The following is a 23628-nucleotide window of genomic DNA, read 5'->3' on the forward strand; positions in this document are numbered from 1 at the left end:
TGTGGCAAAATGGCTTAAGGACAACAAAGTCAAGGTATTGGAGTGGCCATCACAAAGCTCTGACCTCAATCCTATAGAAAATGTGGGCAGAACTGAAAAAGCATGTCCGAGCAAGGAGGCCTACAAACCTGACTCAGTTACACAAGCTCTGTCAGGAGGAATGGGCCAAATATTCACAAAATGTATTGTTGGAAGCTTGTGGAAGGCTACCCAAAACGTGTGACCCAAGTTAAACAATTTAAAGGCAATGCTACAAAATACTAATTGACTGTATGTAAACTTCGGACCCACTGGGAATGTGATGAAAGAAATAATAGCTGAAATAAATCTCTCTACTAGTATTCTGACATTTCACATTCTTAAAATAAAGTGGTGATCCTAACTGACCTAAGACAGGGAATTTTTACTATGATTAAATGTCAGGAATTGTGAAAAACTGAGTTTAAATGTATTTGGCTAAGGTGTATGTAAACTTCCGACTTAAACGGTATATGTTGTGAAACTGTTAGGTATTACTGCACTGTCGGAGCTAGAAGCACAAGCATTTCGCTCCACCTGCAATAACATCTGCTAAACACGTGTATGTGACCAATAAAATGTGATTTGATTTTGATTTGTAAAATCAGGGGGCTGATATTAATACTATGTATGCCAGTCTCTCTTTGCTAAGAGTTGAGTAGAGACTGACTGCATCACTTCTTTTCATAAGAAACATTGATGTGTTGAAAATCCCAAAATGTTTGCATAGTCAACGCTCTGACACACACACCCACCAGACATGCCACCAGGGGTCTTTTCACAGTCCCCAAATCCAGAACAAATTCAAGAAAGTGTACAATATCATATAGAGCCATTATTGCATGGAACTCTGTTCCATCTCATATAGCTCAAGTGAACAGCAAACCTGGTTTAAAAAAAACAGATAAAGCAACACCTCACAGCACAACGCCTCTCCCCTTTTTGACCTAGATAGTTTGTGTGTATGCATTGATATGTAGGTTACATGTGCCTTTAAAAAATGTTTTATGTAGTTCTGTCCTTGAGCTCGTCTATTAAATGTTCTGTATTATGTCAAGTTTCATATGGACCCCAGGGGCCGGATTCACGAAACATTACTTATGAAAAAAACGTAAGAAGTTTAAGGAAAAAAATAGGAAGTTCATAAGAGTTCGTAAATGCAATTCCTCAAAATGTTCTTAGGAATTTGTAAATATCTTTAAGATCTTCGCAAATATCTCCTTATGTAGCATTGACAATAGTGACGTGCTTGAAACCAATAAATAAGCCTGTGACAGGGAAGGCACTTTTTTTTTTGTGGTTATTTTTCACACATTATAGCCATCTGACTAGCTATATCAAAATCAAAAATGCATAAAAAGAGATTGAAGTCATGGTGGAGGAAATAGCAGCCAGGAAAAGGTTGATGTTGGGGAGACTTGATAACTGCGGGGTCACTGCAGAGACCAAAAAGAAAGGACGGGCGAGAGTGGCCGAGTCGGTCTATGCCATCGGGGGTATGGCCGTAAAAAATAAGTGGTTCGACATCAAGTCAGCTACTAAGAAGAGAGTTGAGAGACCATTCATGTGGACCAGATGGAGGAGAAGGTGTCGTCCATCATAGAGATGGTGGTAGAGGGACTGTGCGACCAGTAAGTTAGTTAGCTACGTTAACTAGCTAACATGTAAAGACATTATAGCCAACATTAGCTAACGTTAACGTCGTTAGCTAAGTCAGCCAAGTTCTTCTTTGCAAATTGATGAGATAGCGCTAGCTGTTTAACACTTCTAGAATACTGTAATATATTGTTAATTACTAGCTAGCTAGATAATGCGTGTATAATTTGTATTCTTTCTGTATTTAAATATCCGGTAGCCAACTGTGTCTGCAGCGCAAGAAAATGTTCATGGTTACAAAAGTATCCATTTATCTCAAGACAAGAGTTTAGCTGTCCTAAAGTTAAAGCATTATTTTCAAGAATCCTATTTATTCTTCCCTTTTTTCTTAGGAAGAAACTTAGGAAAACCCTTAAGAACATTTCCAATAACTTTATTAAGGAATAGCAACTTTGCTTAACTTTCTTCTTAAGTCTATAGTTAAGGAAAAAATGGCAGTTAAGAAATTTCTTCTTAAAACTTCTTCGGGGTCGGTGTCCCTTCCACGGGATGGTTGAGCTAACGTAGGTTAATGAGATTAACATAAAAGATTTAGATGCACTATTGTAAAGTGGTTGTTCCACTGGATATTATAGGTGAATGCACCAATTTGTAAGTCGCTCTGGATAAGAGCGTCTGCTAAATGACTAAAATGTAAATGTAAAAAAATGTTGCAAGTAACAAGACAATTTCCCAGGATATAGACATATCTGCTATTGGCAGAAAGCTTCAATTCTTGTTAATCTAACTGCAATGTCCAATTTACAGTAGCTATTACAGTGTTTGAGGAGAGTGCACAATTTTGAACATTTGGCCAGTCTTGATACAACATTTTGAACAGAAATACAATAGTTCATTTGATCAGTGTAAAACTTTTCACATACACTGCTGCCATCTAGTGGCCAGAATGTATATTGCACCTGGGCTGGAATAGTACATTATGGCCCCTCTTGCATTTCAAAGACGGTACAAAAAAAAATACAAAAGAACGGTTGGTTTTTTCTTTGTATTATCTTTTACCAGATCTATTGTGTTATATTCTCCTACATTCCTTTCACATTTCCACAAACTTCAAAGTGTTTCCTTTCAAAATGGTACCAAGAACATCCTTGCTTCAGGCCCAGAGCTACATGCAGTTAGATTTGGGTATGTCATTTCAGGCGAAAATTTAAAAAAAGGGGCGGATCCTTAAGAGGTTGTTAAGAAGGTTTTGTGAATCCGGCCCCAGGAGAGTAGCCGCTGCTATTGCAACAGCTAATGGGGATCCTAATAAAATACAAAAAAAGACCAACTACCATTACAGAACATAATACTGCCTAGCAGTGCACGGCAACCAGACTTAACCCTCAACTACCACTACAGACTATATACACATACTCACTATCTAGAGCTGCATTAACCCTCAACTACCACTACAGACTATATACACATACTATCTATCTAGAGCTGCATTAACCCTTAACTACCACTACAGACTATATACACATACTATCTATCTAGAGCTGCATTAACCCTTAACTGCCTACCACGGCAACTAGGCTTAACTACCATTTTAAAAAGGTAGACTGTGATATGACGTAGATTTAGAAAGTAATCAGCATAGTGGGTCAATTTCCGCAACAACTAAGAGCAATGAAGCGCGAGGCTCGACTTCTCTGTTTTGGTCCCGTGACTACCACCCTGGAAGAGCGTAAAGCGAACCCGTGCACATGCGCAGATGCTGTGTGAGACTGTGTAAGAGCGAAGTCTTGCATCTCGCTGATGTCAATATCTGTGGTGCTGCTCTGAATTAGAGGAATCAATGTTATCACTCCACATACAATGGAGTCAACGGATGATTAACTATAGGTCCAGTAAATGGAAAACTGAGAAGGGCTTTTAGTGGGGCATAATAAGGGTCAGCCCATCATGGCCTGTGAGAGAGCAGTGGCACCCTATGGGGCGGTCTGTCCAGTTGGTTGCCCGTCGAGACGGCTGGCTAGAGGGGCCATTCTGGTTCTCACAGCACTGTGACAAAGACCGCCTTTAACTGTGTAGTTATTAGACAATGGCTAGCTACCCTCCCATTCCTTACCTCTGCCACACAGCCAATAGGAATAGAGCATGCTCTGTAGACAACAACAAGAGGTGTGGGGAGGGTGTGAGAGGGAGTGCATGAGGGGGGAACAGGGTGTAGGGTGGAGAGGCGTGTGTCTGTGTGTGTGTGTGGAGGAGGATGCTCCACAAAGCTCTGAATTGGGTCAATGAGGATTTGAGTAAAGTAGGCCAATCTGTGTCCCTCTGAAGACGTCTCCTCATATGGAGCGTCTCCTCACTGTACCAACACACACTCACCAATTAACAGAAGGTTATATCTGACAACACTGCCGCTGTCGCTACGTGTGGTGCCGTAAAACCAAGGTGCACGAACTGACAATTTAAACCTTTCAACTCAGAGCTTCCGTCATCCCATATACGCGATGAAAACGGCAGATTTTGTAATTGATGAGTGCCTAATGCAGTGGCTGTACAGTAACATGCTATAAGTTATGTCAGAGCTCTATTGGTTTTGACTGACAGTCGTTCTGAACTTGAGGACTGCGCTCAACAAGAAGATGCTCCCATCCCTCCAGCTAATTGGGCCACTTTTGCACATTTGTTGTTGTCGGAGTGAGGACAATGCTTTAAATCATGAGGAGTCGATGTGTTCTGAAAGATGAGATTTGTATTTATTATGGATCCCCATTAGTTCCTGCCAAAGCAGCAGCTATTCTTCCTGGGGTCCAGCAAAATGAAGGCAGTTTATATAATTTTAAAACACTACAATACATTCACAGATTTCACAACACACTGTGTGCCCTCAGGCCCCTACTCCACCACTACCACATATCTACAGTACTAAATCCATGTGTATGTATAGTGTGTATGTTATCCTGTGTGTGTGTGCGTGCATGTATGTATCTGTGTCAATGTTTGTTTTGCTTCACAGTCCCCGCTGTTCCATAAAGTTTTTTTTTTATCTGTTTTTTAAATGTAATTTTACTGCTTACGTCAGTTACTTGATGTGGAATAGAGTTTCATGCAGTCATGGCCCCATGTAGTACTGTGTGCCTCGCATAGTCTGTTCTAGACTTGGGGACTGTAAAGAGACCTCGTGGCATGTCTTGTAGGGTATACATGGGTGTCGGAACTACTGGCACACAGCTCAAACAGACAGATCTGATGTTGAGGAGTATAATAAATATCGCATTGATGTCATACAAGCAAACCACACACCCATGAGTCTAAAGGTGCACTTCACATTTCCATTTCCAGTGTCAACGTTTATGGTCTCCACATTGGCAGTAGAATAAAGCTTTCAAATGATGCCCACTTGACACAGATTGCGATTTATAATGGAACTTTTTGGGATTGCGTAAACAGCAACAGTAATTGTGTGATTCTGGGGACGCAAGGCTGTGTTCCAAACAAAAGACTACAAGTGTGTTTGTTTCAGTTCCTCAATGGCAAAGCTAAGAGAGCTCAAAAAAGCCCCTTATCATTGAAGGCTCTTTCCTTGAGTCATAAAGGTGCATTAACATGACGTAGGAACTGTACACAGTTGGAAGAAGTGTGACCACTTGGAGACTCCAGTTAGAGCTCGTACTCAATCCCTTCTAATAGTTTCTCCCCCCTCATCTTGCACCTACTCCAAATATTTTTATCATGTTACGGAATGTATCCAGAGTATTTTCAGATTTCATTATCAATAAATGCTGTGAAAAGTACAGTACATGTAAAATGCACATCAAATCAACAGTGTAATGTTTGGATTCAGTCTTGTGTCATGTGACCTGTTGTGTCCTCACCTTTTGGTCTGATAATTTCCCCATAATGTCCAAAGTGTTCTTTTTTAATTGCTATCATGGTCATGCATATGATTTGTATAGTTCTTCTGTTAGAAACATTTCAATTTGCCCATTTCCACAATGTAAGGGATTCCCATGTGGCTCAGTTGGTAGAGCATGCTGCTTGCAATGCCAGGGTTGTGGGTTCGATTCCCCCAGGGACCAGTACAAAAATATATGCACTCACTACTGTAAGTCGCTCTGGATAAGAGTGTCTGCTAAATGACTAAAATGTAAATATAAAGGGGTTACTGACTACAATTCATTGGACTATTCAATAACTATAAGGATCATTTTTTCTTGAACTTCAATGTCTAGGTTTTCCTTTATGCCACTAAAGCCAGTAGCAGACTGTATACATACTGTATACCTCAGAGAAGAAGAGATTCTTCCCAACCAGACACCCTGCAGCTCTGTCTGAAAACAACATGAATTGACCTCAGGAAAAAGGACAGACACCCTATACAACAAGAGACTCAAACCCACACAGCAATGGTTTAAAACTACCTCAGAAAAACAGAGAGACCTTGGAAAAAGGAGAGAAAGAAAGGTCCTTAACAACAGTGGAGGAGGTGTAAAGAGTCTGGCAGCTCAGACTGGACACTATTGTAGCTGTGTTTATGGCGTCCATTTCACTGGCCACAAAAGGGACCGATATGTGTGTGTGCCGTCACGCGTTAAGTTAGCTGGTGTAGGCCGCTCTCTTTTTCTCTGTTTATGGCCTCCAACAGTGACACAGTCACACACGCACACTGATCCACCAAAATGTACTATGCATTGGAGAACTTCTACTTATTTAGTTTCTTTCTTGTTTTGGCTGTTTTTGATATTCTTCTCCTCCTCAATTTTTCTCCATCTTGTATTTCAGTTGAAGTGTTCAGAGCAGTCACTGCATTGCAAACAGCAATCATCCCTTTCCTATGCTCACTGACTTAAGACTTGAAAACAGAGAGAAGGGGATGGCGTTTAAAAAGCACACTTTAGGGAGGGAGAAAGGGACAGACGGAAAGGCATGGTGATTGCCTACGGAGCTGTGAAGGGAACGGCACCTCCGTACCTTCAGGCTCTGATCAGGCCCCCCTACCTCTGAGGAAGCACAGTTCCCGCTCAGCCCAGTCAAAACTGTTCGCTGCTCTGGCACCCCAATGGTGGAACAAGCTCCCTCACGACGCCAGGACAGCGGAGTCAATCACCACCTTCCGGAGACACCTGAAACCCCACCTCTAAGGAATACCTAGGATAGGATAAAGTAATCCTTCTAACCCCCCCCCTCCCCTTAAAAGATTTAGATGCACTATTGTAAAGTGGTTGTTCCACTGGATATCATAAGGTGAATGCACCAATTTGTAAGTCGCTCTGGATAAGAGCGTCTGCTAAATGACTTAAATGTAATTGTAAATGTAATGGATGAACAGATTTTACAGACAGTACAGAAAGAGCGAATCTGGCTGCTTTTAAGTGAGAGGGGACGCGCAGACAAGCATAGTACACTATAGTTACCTCAGAGAGGGGTAAGTTGCTTTTCTATTTTTATTGATAATTAGTAGCAGTTAAGTAGCAATTAGTTGTACTTCTATAACAAACAATTGTATTTATTTCTCATAAGTGTATGGAAAAATCAAGGAAAGCTGAAAAGGACAGAGGGCAAGGGGGAAAGATGAAGAGTTGATTATGATCCACAGCTAACAAACACATTCCCTCTCCTAAGAACAGCACAACACTGTAACCCAAATCTGTCACACACATACACACTGACTGCACTGATTACCAGTCCAACTCCTGGAAGCAAAGACCTGCTGAGAAATTAAACTGTCAGAGTAACAGGTGGAGGGAAAATAAAAATGGCTGGCATTACATTTGTTCTCTTTTTAATTTCAGTAGCGTTCCCTGACGTATACTGTCCCAAATCATTTCTTTAGCCTCACACACACACACACACACTGCTGGGAGCACAAATAGTTATCTTTCCCAAAGGTCTCTCGTTCCCACCACTCGGATAAACAACTCCAGACAAAAGATCCATTCTGCTGGTGTTGGCAGAGGGAGCATGTTAAAGAAACTAAACTAGCTACACAGCTTCAAACTATAACAGATGAATGGCACCTCAGAACAACAGTGTGACCAAGCTGTGCTACACAGCCAGGAGGTTTCAATGAGGCTGGGAAACATTTACTCAACAGGATAGACACCATTCATTACTGAAAATGAAGGAATTACATAAAGGTGTGAGAGAAAGACAGTGAGAGACTGACAAAGAGAGACCGAGAGAGAGAGAGAGAGAGAGATGGGAAAAGGATGCAGCTCTGGGTTCTATTACAGAGATGTGTTTGCTAAACCCCTCCAGTGTTGAGCTGTGGAACATGATGGAGCTCTCACAGCCTCTCACAGCAGAGCAGCCTTCCAGTGAGCCAAGTTTGGTCAGCTGTTATAATGGCCAGCTGCAGAGCGGTGTGTGTTACCGTCCATAACCTCTGGTTCCGTCCTAATGTTTAAAAAGAGAGTAACACACACACACCTGCATTTGGAGGAGGGGGGGGGGGGGGTCACCCAGATGGCCTTTAACATTTCAACTCCAACAGTTGTACATTAACAGAGAATCCATCCCAGTGTAGGTGACGAGGGCAGCACGTGACCTCCTTCCACCTGTCAGTAAACAGCACCTTTCCCTTGCCCCGTCACGTACTTCTACCATGCAAGCTCATACACGCTTACTTCAGTGTTAGGGTCTAGCCTCTTCCTCCTCTTTGTCTAACATTACACCAACATCCTGGTTCTGACTGGTAGGGTCCTGTTGTAGCAGAAACCCCCAACCCTAACTAACCCTCAACGAGCAGGAAATTCATGAGTAACTGATTTATGGCAATGACACACTCTTACCCACAAACATCACACACACACACACCTTACGCCATGGTACACGACAGAGAGAGGTAGTAACACTCCTATGACTCAGACATTCTGACTGCTGGTGTGTGTGTGTGTGTGTGAAGTTGTAAGAGTCAGTGTGGGAGTGGGTGTTACTGATAACTGAGGGAGTTGTTGTACAGTAATGTTCAGTGGAACAATAACTGCCAGTCAGTTAGATGACAAAATAACAGACAGCAGATGTGGAAATCCTTTATGGCTTTTGAGTGTGACTAAGAATAACCGCTTCAGCTGTGTGTGTTTGTCAGGGCCATAGGCTACAGCCCTGCTTGTCTGTTCTGGAAAATCAGCAGACCAGCTCAGCACTTCCTCTCCTCGCTGCTTTACTCAGCACACGCACCTACTGATACGCTTGCCCCTCTGCTTGCCCCTCCCTGACCTTTCCCCTACTCTCCATTTCCCTCCCCCTCACCCTGTACCAGTGAACCAGTTTCCCTTCAGGCTGGTCTGGTTCTCTGCTTCATTCGTTCAGATGGATTTGGCCATCACACACACAGAGAATACCCGTTCAGAGAAACCACACAGGAAAGCCAGGTAGGGCATGTGTGAGCCTGTGTAGGACCCAGAGGGCTGTGTGTGTTAGTAGTCTGGCTGCTATGGTAACCAGAGGGGCCCACTAAAGCCCCTAATCTCTAATTTGTCCGTCATTAGTCAGACAGAGACAGGGAGGAGAGAAAGAGAGAGGGAGGAGAGAAAGAGAGAGAGGGAGGAGAGCAAGAGAGAGAGAGAACAAGAGAGAGCAGGATAGGGGAGAGAGAGAGAACAGGATAGGGGAGAGAGAGAGAACAGGAGAGAGAGCAGGATAGGGGAGAGAGAGAGGAGAGAGAGCGGGATAGGGGAGCGAGCAGGATAAGGGAGAGGGGGAATGTAACCCAACCCAGAGAGTCCCTGAAGGAAGTGGTGCGTTAAAGCAGGAAGCAGCAAATGCCTGATAATAGGTGACTGGGGGTTCAGGAGGTCAGTGAGCACACACACACACACACACACACACACACACACACACACAGCCCATTACGTCTCTCTACAGGTTCAGTAGAAGTGTTCTATAAAACAGAGAGCAGGCCAAGGTCCAAACACAGGGTATTACCCTGGGAGCCTACCTAGTACCTAGCATCCTGTCTGGCCATCCCTGTCCCTTCCTCAGGATGCTGGCTAAACACACCGGACATACGGCTGACACCCCGACGTGTGTGACGCACAACCAGAGTGTCCCACAGATACACACAGTGTGGTAGAGCTCTGGCACCTCAACATGCTAACACTATTTATATTCAGAGATGGGCTAGGTGAGGAGAAGAGGGGACGGGATGGGGAGATGTGTGAATGTGTGGGTCTGTCTGACATCTCATTAAGAAAGGTACGTACAGCACATAGAAGCTCTCATCTGTAGACGAGGTATTTTCCGTCTTCTAATGACCCTTGGACTAGCTAGGCCTCTCCTCTGCCTTAATCTGACTCACTGAAGAAAATAAGATTTAGGAAACATGGCAAGTAGCAAAGCAGTGTGTTTTGGGTGTTAGAATGTTCTAGAAGTATCAAGCATGGTGTGTTTGGAATGTTACAGGCAGGCAGGTAGTTGTTGGCTCAGGGGACTGGTTCCTAATAGTTCCATGCTGCCAGAGTTTTGTTGGGTGTTGCGCTGAGCAACAGTAATCCCATGATGCTTTGGGAGCAGCAGGCTTTGACTTGATCAGAGCTCTATGGGTACAAATAATCCTTTACAGACACATCCCCTTTAAGGGAGGCCACTGGGTGTGTGTGTGTGATAGATGTGGTCTGTACGGCTGATAAGAAGAAAGATAAAGCCAAATTGGGGTATGTGGCCATTTGTGTTTCAAGTTTCATTAGTCGTATGTACGGGATATGCATGGTATACATCGTCCAACAAAATGCTTCTTGCAGGTTCCTTCTCGACAATGTAACAACAATAATGTGTGTGTGTGAGTGAGTGAGTGAGTGTCTACTTTTGCTCATGTCTGTATTTTTCCTCCTGAATCCAGGGGTAAATTATGTAGTTTGCGAATTTCAGCCGCACGGAGCTGGAAAATACCTAGGCAGAACTCCAGGACTTAGAACAACAGGAAAACTAGACAGGATTTACACACGGGACATGAGAAACGACACCAGAGGAAACATTTCACCTCTACCGCGGCGACCTCTCTTCCCACCCTTCACCATACTGCTTTAGTTTTCAACCTCTCTCTACCATCCCTGTCAACCTCCCTCTCCAACTACCACTACCGCAGAACCACTACAATACTACAACATATTTTACAATCTTATGAAATATTTACCAATCTGTACACCATACTAAGAAAAGCCTAAATAGGCCTACATCCCCGCCTATTGATAAACTACGTCAGACTAACTCTGATATCTCGAAAACGCTTCATATTCATGTAGGCTGTACAGATCTGGACTTCTCTGCTATAATGTGTGTGATACCCTTTGTGTGGTGCAGTGCTGCCTTGGTTCACTGCCTAGCCATACTGCAGCACCAATAAAAATAGATAATGTGAGGCAGAAACAGTCGCCATTTGCTCTCACTTTTATACTGATAAACAACATCGAGCCCAGTAGAGAGACAGAGTGTGAGTGAGTGAGTGCACGCGATCGTTCAGGAGAACGCCGGAACATTGATTGGGTATAGGATTGCAGATGAGATAGCCAGCATTAAAATCAGTGCCTAAATCTGGTAGGGCCTTGGGGTTTCACGTGCACTGCAGTGACTGAGTGTTACATTAGCGCCAGTAAACAAACATATTCTACTTGCATTCTGTTCAGTACAATTCTATTGTGCGTGTTCAACACCATCACTTCAGAATCAAACTCCTCCCTTTACCACAGTGGAATTCACCAACAGGCTAGGCCACATCTCTCACATAACAGACATGAGTCTATAAAGCCTAGCCAGCCTCCCCATAAGGCATTGTCAGGTGTGTAAACCATAACCAGCTGTACAGAACTCCACCATATGTACAGACCCTATGTTTTATGGAGAATACATATGAACATTCACCATCTCACACTTCAAAGCACACGGGTCAAGGTGTGTGTGAATATATATATACTGTGTGTGTGTCTAACTGAGATGATGATGATAGGAGGGGAAAGATCAACATTGGTCTTACTGAGCGACAATGGAGGTTATGAATGTGTTATTATTACTCAACGTGTCATTATCCTACCATTATTACCCTGAACACTCGTCTGGTAGCTGGAGATCATGTCAGGCCTGTTCTGCCGTCCTTCGCGCAACCTTTACACTTGCTTTATCTGGAACAAAACCCGGCCTTCTGGTACACTATAGTGAATGTAGCCAGAAGTAGTGTCCTGTGCTGTAGTCTGGTTGTAACAGAGGGAGGGACATCAAAGCCCTGTGTGAGAGTCTGATCTGAGGCAGGGTGAGATTTGACTGTGTGGTGACACTCTGCCATCCCCACGCCAGGACCAGACCACAGCCATCAGCTCTAACCACTGACCAGCAGGATGCACCTGTAATGAGGAAGAAGACTTGCTCTATCACTCTCCTGCGCTCCTCCTCCTTCATGTCTCTGAAACATGAGTAGACGAGCAGCTATAAGAGCTCAGGCTTTGATACTGACTTACCCTTAAGTATACCGTCTTCCTTCCCTCCCCTCAGCCCAGTGTCCCTAGAGCCTCTACAGCAACAGGCCCATGCCAAGTATTCAATTCTGCACTCTGATGGTGAAAGCCTCGGCAACACTAATCTCAGTGATGTTGTAATGAAGTTAGCCTAGGTTGAACAGAAATAGCTTTAAATAGAGGTCAACTGCTGTAAATGGAGGTAAATGGCTGTAAATGGAGGTAAATGGCTGTAAATAGAGGTAAATGGCTGTAAATGGAGGTAAATAGAGGTAAACGGCTGTAAAATCCAGAATAGTGACAGAAGCTCTAAATACAGAAGCATCCAGAAACACTTGACACACAAACCCTTTGCATCGTGTCCTCTACTTAATATGTAATGATCTGAAAAGAGTTGGAAGAAATAGTGAAAGTAACATGGCGGAAGCCCCTCGTGGCTGTCTTTCACCTGCTCAACTCTCTCATATCAGTACCGAAGGAGGAGAGGAGACAGAGGACCAGAGAAACAGTTAGGCAGTGAAGCCTAGGTTCTGTAGACCTTGGCCCTGATATGCACATTCTGTCATGCATGACTAGCAGTGTGTATGGCCTGCATGGTTCTAATGAACGCAGCCCACTAAACAGTGTTGGGGCTCACACAAAGAAAATTAACATGTCCAGCTCCCTGTCTGATGATAGACTGGGTCTACGTCGCTCACATATCTTATGGCAGACAGTCTTAATGCCAATCATATCTGGATTAAGTTGCAGCCACAACATTCTCCTTCCTGGCCCAGTGTCATATGGTCAGAGGCAACGTTGTTGTACAAACATGACATCAGGTTATACTGGGGTGCTTGTATCTTTATCTAGCAGCATATTCATCTGGTATGTTATGTCATGTTAAATGGCCAAACTGTCCTGTCAACACTAGATACTGGTCAGTGAATGACAGAGCAAGACAGTTCACACCAGCCTACATTCTGGTCGACACAAATACACTCTGACTTCCCTCAGTAGAGAGAGTAAAACCTTTGATATCTTTGATAATCATAACCAGAAGACAGCATCTCTCCCATCCCCCAAAACAACACATACAGGCAGACACGCACGCATGGATCCGCGCGCACACACCATAACATCTCACTCAAATCCTCCAAAGTCCTGTCTCAGCAATAAGACACTCACAGCTAATAGGATCAGTGCTGACGAACTCTGACCTCATAGAACAGAGACTGATGGAAACAGACAGACAGGGGGGAGGAGATCGTGAGAGATGGGGTCACCGAGGTAAAGGAGAGGGGGAGGGGTTGAACTTGACCCCGTTGGGGTGCCGTGGGAGGGGTTTAGGAGCTGCTTTACAAGCTGGATCAATGTTGACACGACACGCGCTGCTAGAGGACAGGATAATGCATTTATAAAGGGGATAATGAATATTAACGTCTAATAATGAGGTTATGAATGCATGATACATAAGACACTACATTAAGGTCTGTGAATAGAAAGACATGGTTATAAACGTGTAATAGGCCTACACCATTTATAACCAGTTATTGGAGGATGACAACACATTGCATAATAATAACAACCTTGTAGGCACGTATGAAGACATTGGTTATAAAAAAGGCAAATATTTATTTCCCTTGACTTTTCTACGTCTGCCTTATCACGGTTCTGTATTCCACATGCCCATATGGAAAAGGACTCTGCCTTGCCTGCACCTGCTTGCACAGTGAAATGTGTATTTATCCACACAGAAAGGACGGACACACACACACACACACACACACAGCAACGTGTCAGTGTTTATAGACCGCTAACAGCAGTGATAGATCCCTGTGAGAGAGAGGAGTGCTAGCCATAGCCCATCCTGTGTGTGTGTGTTTCTCTCTCGTCCAGGCAGTCATGTCCATGACATGTTTACTATGGGCTGGCTATCAGATAAGTAGCTTTCCAAGCAGCAGGACCTGAGCAGGCTAGATAGGTAGGGCCTCTAATTTGGCCTTGGGATAAAACAGACCGACTGGGACAGCTGCCAGTGACAGACAGTTCAGCAGAGACATAAACAACAGTATGTTTTTCATCCAAAACAACATTGAGGAATATGATATGTAACACTTGACTTAATACCCAGTGTCGTAACACAGTCATAACCATGTCATAATAGCTAACATAACATGGTCATAACACTGTAATGACCCATATTTTTACACCTGCTGTGACATATATTGTGTTATTTTATGACTGGATATGACACCTAAAGTAAAAAAATAAAAATAAACATTTATTCAAATTAGCCTACGTGTCAACAGTATGTTTCTGATATATTTATACACACACAGTACCAGTCAAAAGTTTGGTCACACCTACTCATTCAAGGGTTTTTCTTTATTTTTACTATTTTCTACATTGTAGAATAATAGTGAAGACATCAAAACTATGAAATAACACATATGAAATCAAGTTACCTCTGCTGCAGATAAGTTCATTAGAGTTAACTGCACCTCCAATTGCAACGCAAATAAATGCTTCAGAATTCAAGTAAAAGACATCTCAATATAAACTGTTCAAAGGAGACTGCATGAGTCAGGCTTTTGTGGGTGAATTGCTGCAAAGAAACCAATACTAAAGGACACCAATAATAAGAAGAGACTTTCTTAGGGCAAGAAACGCGAGTAATGGACATTAGACCGGTGGAAATCTGTCCTTTGGTCTGATGAGTCCAAATTTGAGATTTTTGGTTCCAACCGCTGTGTCTTTGTGAGATGCAGAGTAGGTGAACGGCTGATCTCCACGTGTGGTTCCCACCTTGAAGCATGGAGGAGGAGGTGTGATGGTGCTTTGCTGGTGAGACTGTCTGATTTATTTAGAATTCAAGGCACACTTAACCAGCATGGCTACCACAGCATTCTGCAGCGATATGCCTTCCCATCTGGTTTGCGCTTAGTGGGACTATCATTTGTTTTTCAACAGGACAATGGCCCAACATTGTGTGGCTGTGTAAGGGCTATTTGACCAAGAAGGAGAGTGATGGAGTGCTGCATCAGATGACCTGGCCTCCACAATCACCCGACCTCAACCCAAATGAGATGGTTTGGGATGAGTTGGACCACAGAGTGAAGAAAAAGCAGCCAACAAGTTCTCAAGCCAACAAGAACTCCTTCAAGACTGTTGGAAAAGCATTCCTTATGAAGCTGGTTGAGAGAATGCCAAGAGTGTGCAAAGCTGTCATCATGGCAAAGGGTGGCTACTTTGAAGAATCTCAAATATATTTTGATTTGTTTAACACATGACACAGTGAGTTATTTCATAGTTTCGATGTCTTCACTATTATTCTACAATGTAGAAAATAGTAAAAAAAAATATATATATATAAATAAATGGATCGAGTAGGTGTGACCAAACTTTTGACTGGTTCTGTGTATAGAAATATATCAGAAACATACTGTTGATACATAGGCTATGGTGTAATGGAATGTTTTGTCTTGTGTGGTAGGTTGACACTTATGTAGATGTCATAACCAGCCATAAAATAAAACAATATATATCACAACAGGTCTAACTATATGTCAGTGTTATGACCATATTATAAAAACAGGTTATGTCAGCTGTTATGACATGTTATGACCGTGTCATAACGTGTTGGGTGTCAAGTAAATTTTTATCATATGATTTTGACCTTCATTAAGGTAATAATAATTAGGTTAAGCAGGCAGTTAACCTACATGTCACATATACTGTGTGTGTATGTGTACTTCCTGTGTAGAGAGGGTGTGTACTGTATACCACACTGTACATATGCATGTGTGCCAAACAGATCTGTAACGGATCCTCTCCCCCAGGTCTGTTCACAACGAACCCCCCTCTCCTATTCTTCCCCCTCTTGCTGAAGCACGTGTGGGAAGATTGCATGTTTTATTTATCAATTCTTGGCTCCATTCTTCCAGTAAATTCCAGGCTGTGGTGCAAGCAGCCAAGAAACCCTCCCTGGGTTTTTTATGCTGTCATTCCCCATTGCTAGCATGCAGATTGAGCCCTACGCACACGCTTATACACACACAAAGGAGAGAGGCATGCTCATCTCTGCCAGATAAAAAGGGAAAATCGGCAGCAAACCCCGTGGAAAACAAGGAGAAAGGAGAGCCTCTTGATAGAGGAGGAATCATTTATCTTCTTTCTTTCCCAATATGAGCAGAAAGACTAGAGGATATACAGCAGGGTCGGAGATAATTGACACTCTTGATAAAGATGAGCAAAAATGACTCAAATAAATCATTTAAATATTGAGCTATAATGTATGCACAAAGGGGGAAATTATATTTTATACTAATACAATTTCTCAGAGAAAGAGATTTTATTTAACAAGTCAACAAACAAAAACATTTCTCCAAAAAAAGGTAGGGGTCAAAATGATTGACACCTCTGTTTCCAATACCTCCTGTTGTGAGGAGAACGGCACTGAGCATTTTTCTAAAATGTTTGAGGAGTTGACGAACATATTGGGAGAGATCTTAGACCATTCCTCCATACAGAACCCTTCCAGATCCTTGAAATCCTTCATCAGTCCTTATGGACTGCCCTCTTTAATTCAAACCACAGGTTTTCAACGGGTTTCCAGTCTGGAGACTGAGATAGCCATTGCAAAATGTTGAGACCAATTAACCATTTTTGTGGATTTTGATGAGTGCTTGCAGTTATGTCTTGCCGGAAAATCCACTTACGAACAACTTTCAGCCTCCAGGCAGAGGTAACCAGGTCTTCGGATAAAATGTCCTGGTTCTGGGTAAAGTTCATTATGTCGTTGACCTCAACAAAAGCCCCAGGACCAATGGAAGCAAAATAGCCCCATAACATAAAAGATCCACCACCATATTTTACAGTAGGTATGGGTTTATTTTCTACTAATGCATTCTAATTTCAACATTAAACCCAACACTGGTGTGATTGGCCAAAGAGCTCTATTTTAATGTCATCTAACAAATGTAAACGCATGGATATTGCTAAAACGACATTTTGCACAGATTGGAACCAGTGCTTTGGTCAGATTAAATGAAAATAGAGCACTATGGCCACACCCACCTATGTTCGGTTTAGCGTACAAATTGGAATGCATAAGCAAAAAGAGCCCCATACCTACTGTGAAATATGGTGGTGGATTTTTGGATGAAAGGGCAGTCCATAACAGCAGACGAAGGATTTCAAGGATCTGGAAGGATTCTGTATGGATGTGTTTTCCAACTCTTTTAGAAAAAGGGTCAGTGCCATTATCCTCTAAAGGTGTGTTATTGAAAATGTATTGAAAACAGGGGAGTCAATAAAAATATTACCTTTTACTAAATATTACAAAAAATATTTCTCTGAGCAATTGTATTAGTAAAAAATATAATTTCCAAATTATTTTGAGCATACAATAGAGCTCAATATTTGAATTATTAATATTATACAGTCATTTGCTCATCTTTATCAAGGGTGACAATTTCAGACCCGCTGTAGCGGTGCTCTACCTATAAACTAGATAAAGACACAGGCCTGGGTCTATAGTATAATGTGTTAGATAGTCAGCAGCCTGGAGCTCTGTTGGCACTGTGGCTAGGGCACAAAGCCCAGCCCATCCACTGCGTTCAGAGGGAGGAGGGGACAGGGAGGGAGGAGGGGACAGGGAGGGATGGATTGCCATGCAGAAAATTACTTTTGCATATTGTATTACAATTCAGATTAACCACGCAGAGTAATGGGATTAGAACGCTCAACGCTTTCCAAAGGCGGGGGATGGAGAGCTCTAATGAACTCACAACAAAGGTGGCATATGAGTTGGAATATGGAGGGAGCCCCGCAGGTATCTCAGCGTCCGCAGGGGGGTACATTACGTGACCATGCGTTCATTAGAGTATGTAAGGATACATTTTGGTAGGCCTGCTAATGATTATTACAATGACGTGTCTCAGTTATTTCCATCCTGGCGTCAGAACATTTGCTAAAATAACAAGGAAATAAGCACACTTGACCCAATTAGCAGCAAATTGGTGCATATCAAGGTCCATAAAAAAATAGTCTATGTGGCTTTAAATCGCGATTACTTCCACTCCTTTCCACAAGCAGTGAAAATAAATAAAAACACGCCTTTGTTTGCCTTCCTTTTGGAGGGTGACAGAAAGCTGAAAAGACAAATGAACATGAAAATGGGAACAAAGTACCAAGGCTTTCAATGGGAATGCCTCACGGCTGTTCGATATGCGCACTGGGTAGGCTACAATACGATCCTCGGTCAAAGCTGTGTTACCAAAACTGCTATTTCTCAGTTACTCAAATATCACATGATTTGATTGCATAACAGTCGTTTTAGTCTACATATTTCTAGTGAAGAAATAGGATGGCACGTACGTAGAAACTGTCAATTCAGCTGAGAGCTATGTTCTAGCTGGTTAAACCAGAAAACCTCCCCAATGCCTTTCACTTCGGAAAATAAACACAGTCGACAAGGTTCAGCCCTGAACCTTATTACGCGACACACTCACTGCCCAGAAAAGCATCGCCTTTTTCAGTTCAAAGTATGAAAATAGGCTATTAGCCTATTTGTGGCAGGCTAAATGAAAATATGAACCAAATGTTCGAATGCGAGTCAAGTATATGGTCACATTTATTAAATCCCCCATCTACTTCCGTAATGGTTACGCTATTTTTCAACAGACAAAATCCCTTCAAGCATAGCACATGTATTATGGTACATAGACATAGCCAACTGTGTATTATAATAGCCGTTATATTGTTAGAAAAATATAATTCGGATTTTAGTAAAAAAGGACCATCGTATAGCCAACACACATAGCGCCAACGCAGCTCGGCGATTTAACCCTCCCCCCTTTTGTCGCCTCATTCCCCTTTGTTCAAACCTAATTCAACACACTTCCTTTTTCGTTTCTCGCTGCTTTAGTAATATATTTCAAACTATGTTGTTTCGTGTTCTAGTTTTGACCATAACTCAAATAAAATAAAATGTTATTTTTCCTCCGCTTGGGTCCTTCTACTCACCGACTTGCAATACGTTGTCCACACAGCCGCTCTCCAACAGAGCGATGCCTCGTCTGAAAGGCAGCCGCGTCTCATCACTATTTTCCCCGCTAGTTCCACTCTCCTCTCCCCCTGTACTGAACGAAGAATACATGCAGATCTCCCGTTCACTCCGTGGAAAAGACCAGTAAACGATCCGTCTCTGTACAGGCTCCGGGATCCGTTCGAAGCGCTCCTCTACCCGTTGAAACGGCCACTTCTCAGCCACTTTCCGGGCCGAGATGTCCAACAGAGACTCCGGGGTCTGGCTTTTGCTCGACCCGCCTTGGGCCGCACCCGAACCGCCACATAACGTACCCCCGGCCCGTTGTCCCTGTCTACAATTCGTGTTATAACCCGGTCTACAGCAGAGCCGTTTGGCTGGGGGCTGCTGAACGCGCTCCGCCATGATAGCAGTGCTTTAACATCGACGGCGGAAGTCAACGTACCATATAAACGGGATAAGGAAGGGAAAAGGTTACCCTTGAATCGATTGTATGCCGTGTATGGGCAAATGGACCTTATTTGGGCATGGTGGGCGGTCCGTTTACAATGTTGTCAAATCCCTTTGTGTTGACAAATGAAGAAAGGGGCGGGGCCTATCTGGTTCTAAAAAGGGAATGAAAGGCGGAATTCCCGAACGTCGGCAAATCCTTTGTGAGGCCGCTCGTTCGAACAGGACGAGTTGGGAAGGGGCCGGGAAACTTGTATATATGTTTTTCAGGATGAACAGGCATTGTAATGAAAATGATGGGCGACCATTGACATTTCTCTCGCGATTGACGGACTGAGAAGGTAGTCGTGGCCGCAAAACACGACAAATGGGGGTAAAGGAGGGGTTGGATCCGTTGGGTGGTGATTGTAACTGTCAGTTGGCCGGGCCTCGTGGCTCGGGGAGAGGGGGACGGGCGTGCTGGAATACAGAGACGCCCTATGTGACGTACAGTTCCAAAGGAATGTGGTGGGCATGAAAAGAGGTAAAGGTTGAGAGAGAAGGAGTAAGAAAGGAAAAAGAGGGGGGAGAGAGAGCCATAAAAATGGGGTAAAGGTAGAGAGAGAGAGAAGGGTAGAGATAAATATGCAGAGTGGAGGTTAATTTAATCTGATGTGGGAGTCTCAGTGGTGTTCAGTAAAACCCTGCAGCCTGGAGGCAGGCTTAATTGATTAGAAAATGTGATGTATTATTGCATCTAAAATGGAGAGTGTTGTAATCTTTGGACAATCAATGCAATGTCATTCATTGCAACAGATTCAGACAAGTCAGCTCGTTCCCCCTCTATCTTAGATTTTATTCTCTTTGATTTATTTTCATAATTTTTGTTATTTTAGGGGTATTATTCCTATCCACAACATTGTTATTACAGTAGGACAGATCTCTCATGTCACATTTTCTCCCCTTATTGAGAGGAGTAATTACACAGGAACAAGACAGACCAAGTCCCTCAGCCCAGCTGCTGTCAATGGGCCTTAACGGACTGCCCTGCCTCAATGCTCCCCTGAAGGCAGGCAGGAATCCACTGTGCCAAAGAGGTAATTTCTCAGTGTGATTCATGTCTCGATAGAGTGGGGAGAGAGCTCGGGGGAACCCAGAAGTGTCCTTCTGTTTTGTCCCCAGGGGATAAATAAAGTTGTGTTTAATTGTTTAGGTGTTGGTGACATGGGTCAGCCAAATGAAAGCCATACAGCAAAAAAAAATAAAAAGGGGGAAAGTGTGTGTGGTTTTTTCATATTTAAAAAAGTGTGTGAGCATAAGTGTGTTTGGGTCCAACTCGGCCTCTGAAACACCACCACGGGTTACTTCTGGTGACTCTGAAACATCACCACGGGTTACTGCTGGTGGCTCTGAAACACCACCACGGGTTACTGCTGGTGGCTCTGAAACACCACCACGGGTTACTGCTGGTGGCTCTGAAACATCACCACGGGTTACTGCTGGTGGCTCTGAAACATCACCACGGGTTACTGCTGGTGGCTCTGAAACACCACCACGGGTTACTGCTGGTGGCTCTGAAACATCACCACGGGTTACTGCTGGTGGCTCTCACGGGTTACTGCTGGTGGCTCTGAAACATCACCACGGGTTACTGCTGGTGACTCTGAAACATCACCACGGGTTACTGCTGGTGGCTCTGAAACACCACCACGGGTTACTGCTGGTGGCTCTGAAACACCACCACGGGTTACTGCTGGTGGCTCTGAAACACCACCACGGGTTACTGCTGAGCTGGCCACTGATGTGCTAAGTGTGTTTGATTTCTTCATTGTTAGAAAGGCAGCCATGTTTGTTTACAGACCCTGTCGGTTTTTCTGTCATCTGCCATTTTGACATTCTGTTTGACTTTACTGTCTTACTGGTACTTACTTAAAATTATTTTATTTGACTGAAGTATACCTGGCACAATATGGTCCATAGTGATGCTTATGCAATAGTTATTATCATCAATGTTGGTGTTGGCATACCTCTGGTATATCTTTGTATGTTTCTCTTTCTCCTCTGATCAGCTTAGTTGTTTCTCTTTCTACCGTAGGCAACAATTTCCCGCATATATCCATTTACACTTACATTACCACCTGCCGATGCTTCCCCATCTTCCCCATTCTAATGAACAGTAGTTGCTCCACGCTGGGTGAGTGATATGAGGCTGGTGGCTGAATATGTTTTCCATTGTCTCATCTCACCATGCAGTGACAGGCAGATACAGTCAAGCAGCCTCTGGGATAACTGAGCCTATTCTCTCAGCATGGGAGGAGCAGCGGGGGTCTGGGGAGATATATACATTAATACACACACACAGATACATGCAAACACACACACATCACATACACAAACAGTACAGTACATATGTGTTGTCTAATGTATATGCTGTAAATGTATAGTGACACAAATCAAATCTCTTTAGTTCTATTGATTTGTGAAATAAAATAATAGAACTCAACATTGATTGCGAAATATTGGTCCTTTCATGAGTCACATAAATGCAGACAAAATGACAGTTTCTACTGTAGCTGGAGAAGAAATACTGCCCTTCATGTTTTAAATATGATTCTGTATTTCCATGTCATTGTACAGTCTCTCAATTTATATTTTATAACTCATTATAGTAATGTGGTTCTTATCATCTATTTTCCACCCTGTATCTTTTCATCAGGCTGAAATCACATTGAGTAAACCATGTTCTCTCTCAATTCAATTTAAGGGCTTTATTGGCATGGGAAACATATGTTTACATTGCCAAAGCAAGTTAAATAGACAATAAACAAAAGTGAAATAAACTATATATTTTTTACAGTAAACATTTTACTCACAAAAGTTTCAAAAGAATAAAGACATTTCAAATGTCATATTATGTGCAAATAGTTAAAGTACAAAAGGGAAAACAAATTAACATAAATATTGGTTGTATTTACAATGGTGTTTGTTCTTCACTGGTTGACCTTTTCTTGTGGCAACAGGTCACAAATCTTGCTGCTGTGATGGCACACTGTGGTATTTCACCCAATAGATATGGGAGTTTATCAAAATTGGGTTTGTTTTCGAATTCTTTGTGGGTCTGTGTAATCTGAGGGAAATATGTGTCTCTAATATGGTCATACATTTGTCAGGAGGTTAGGAAGTGCAGCTCAGTTTCCACCTCATTTTGTAAGCAGTGTGCACATAGCCTGTCTTCTTTTGAGAGCTAGGTCTGCCTACAACGGCCTTTCTCAATAGCAAGGCTATGCTCACTGAGTCTGTACATAGTCAGAGCTTTCCTTAAGTTTGGGTCAGCCACAGGTATTCTGCTTAGGTAGTCTCTGTTTAGGGCCAAATAGCATTCTAGTTTGCTCAGTTTTTTTGTGAATTCTTTCCAATGTGTCAAGTAATTATCTTTTTGTTTTCTCCTGATTTGGTTGGGTCTAATTGTGTTGCTGTCCTGGGGCTCTCTGGGGTCTGTTTGTGTTTGTGAAGAGAGCCCCAGGACCAGCTTGCTTAGGGGGACTCTTCTCTAGGTTCATCTCTCTGTAGGTGATGGTTTTGTTATGGAAGGTGTGGGAATTTAACGTCTCTTTTATGGATTTTGATAATTAGCAGGTATCGGCCTAATTTTGCTCTTGATGCATTATTTGGTCTTTTACGTTGTACCCGGAGAATATTTTTTGCAGAATTCTGCAAAAAGTCTCAATTTGTTGTTTGTCCCATTTTGTGAATTCTTGGTTGGTGAGCGGACCCGAGACCTCACAGCCATTAAGGGCAATGGGTTCTATAACTGATTCAAGTATTTTTAGCCAGATCCTAATTGGTATGCCTCGCAGATCGTTCACAGCTTTGTGGAAATGACCTGTGGCACTGATGTTTAGGCCGAGGTATGTATCGTTTTTTTTTGTGCTCTAGAGCAACGGTGTCTAGATGGAATTTGTATTTGTGGTCCTGGCAACTGGACCGTTTTTGGAACACCTTTATTTTTGTCTTACTGAGACTTACTGTCAGGGCCCAGGTCTGACAGAATCTGTACCGAAGATCTAGGGGACAGAAGCAACAGATCATCAGCAAACAGTAGACATTTGACTTCAGATT

The 23628-nt window shown here is 42.9% G+C and overlaps 1 protein-coding gene across 1 annotated transcript in view; it reads right to left on the reverse strand.

Annotated features, from left to right (window-relative positions):
• Nucleotides 1-19560, reverse strand: part of LOC106568302 (zinc finger SWIM domain-containing protein 6) — a 63349-nt gene extending 43789 nt beyond the window's left edge. The window contains exon 1 of the mRNA XM_014138514.2: nt 19059-19560. Coding sequence (XP_013993989.1) covers nt 19059-19485 — 427 coding nt within the window. The 5' untranslated portion in view covers nt 19486-19560. The remainder of the gene's footprint in view (nt 1-19058) is intronic.
• Between the last annotated feature and the right edge of the window lie 4068 nt (nt 19561-23628).

This window comes from Salmo salar, chromosome ssa13 (genome assembly GCF_905237065.1).
Source record: "Salmo salar chromosome ssa13, Ssal_v3.1, whole genome shotgun sequence".
Lineage (NCBI taxonomy): Eukaryota > Metazoa > Chordata > Actinopteri > Salmoniformes > Salmonidae > Salmo > Salmo salar.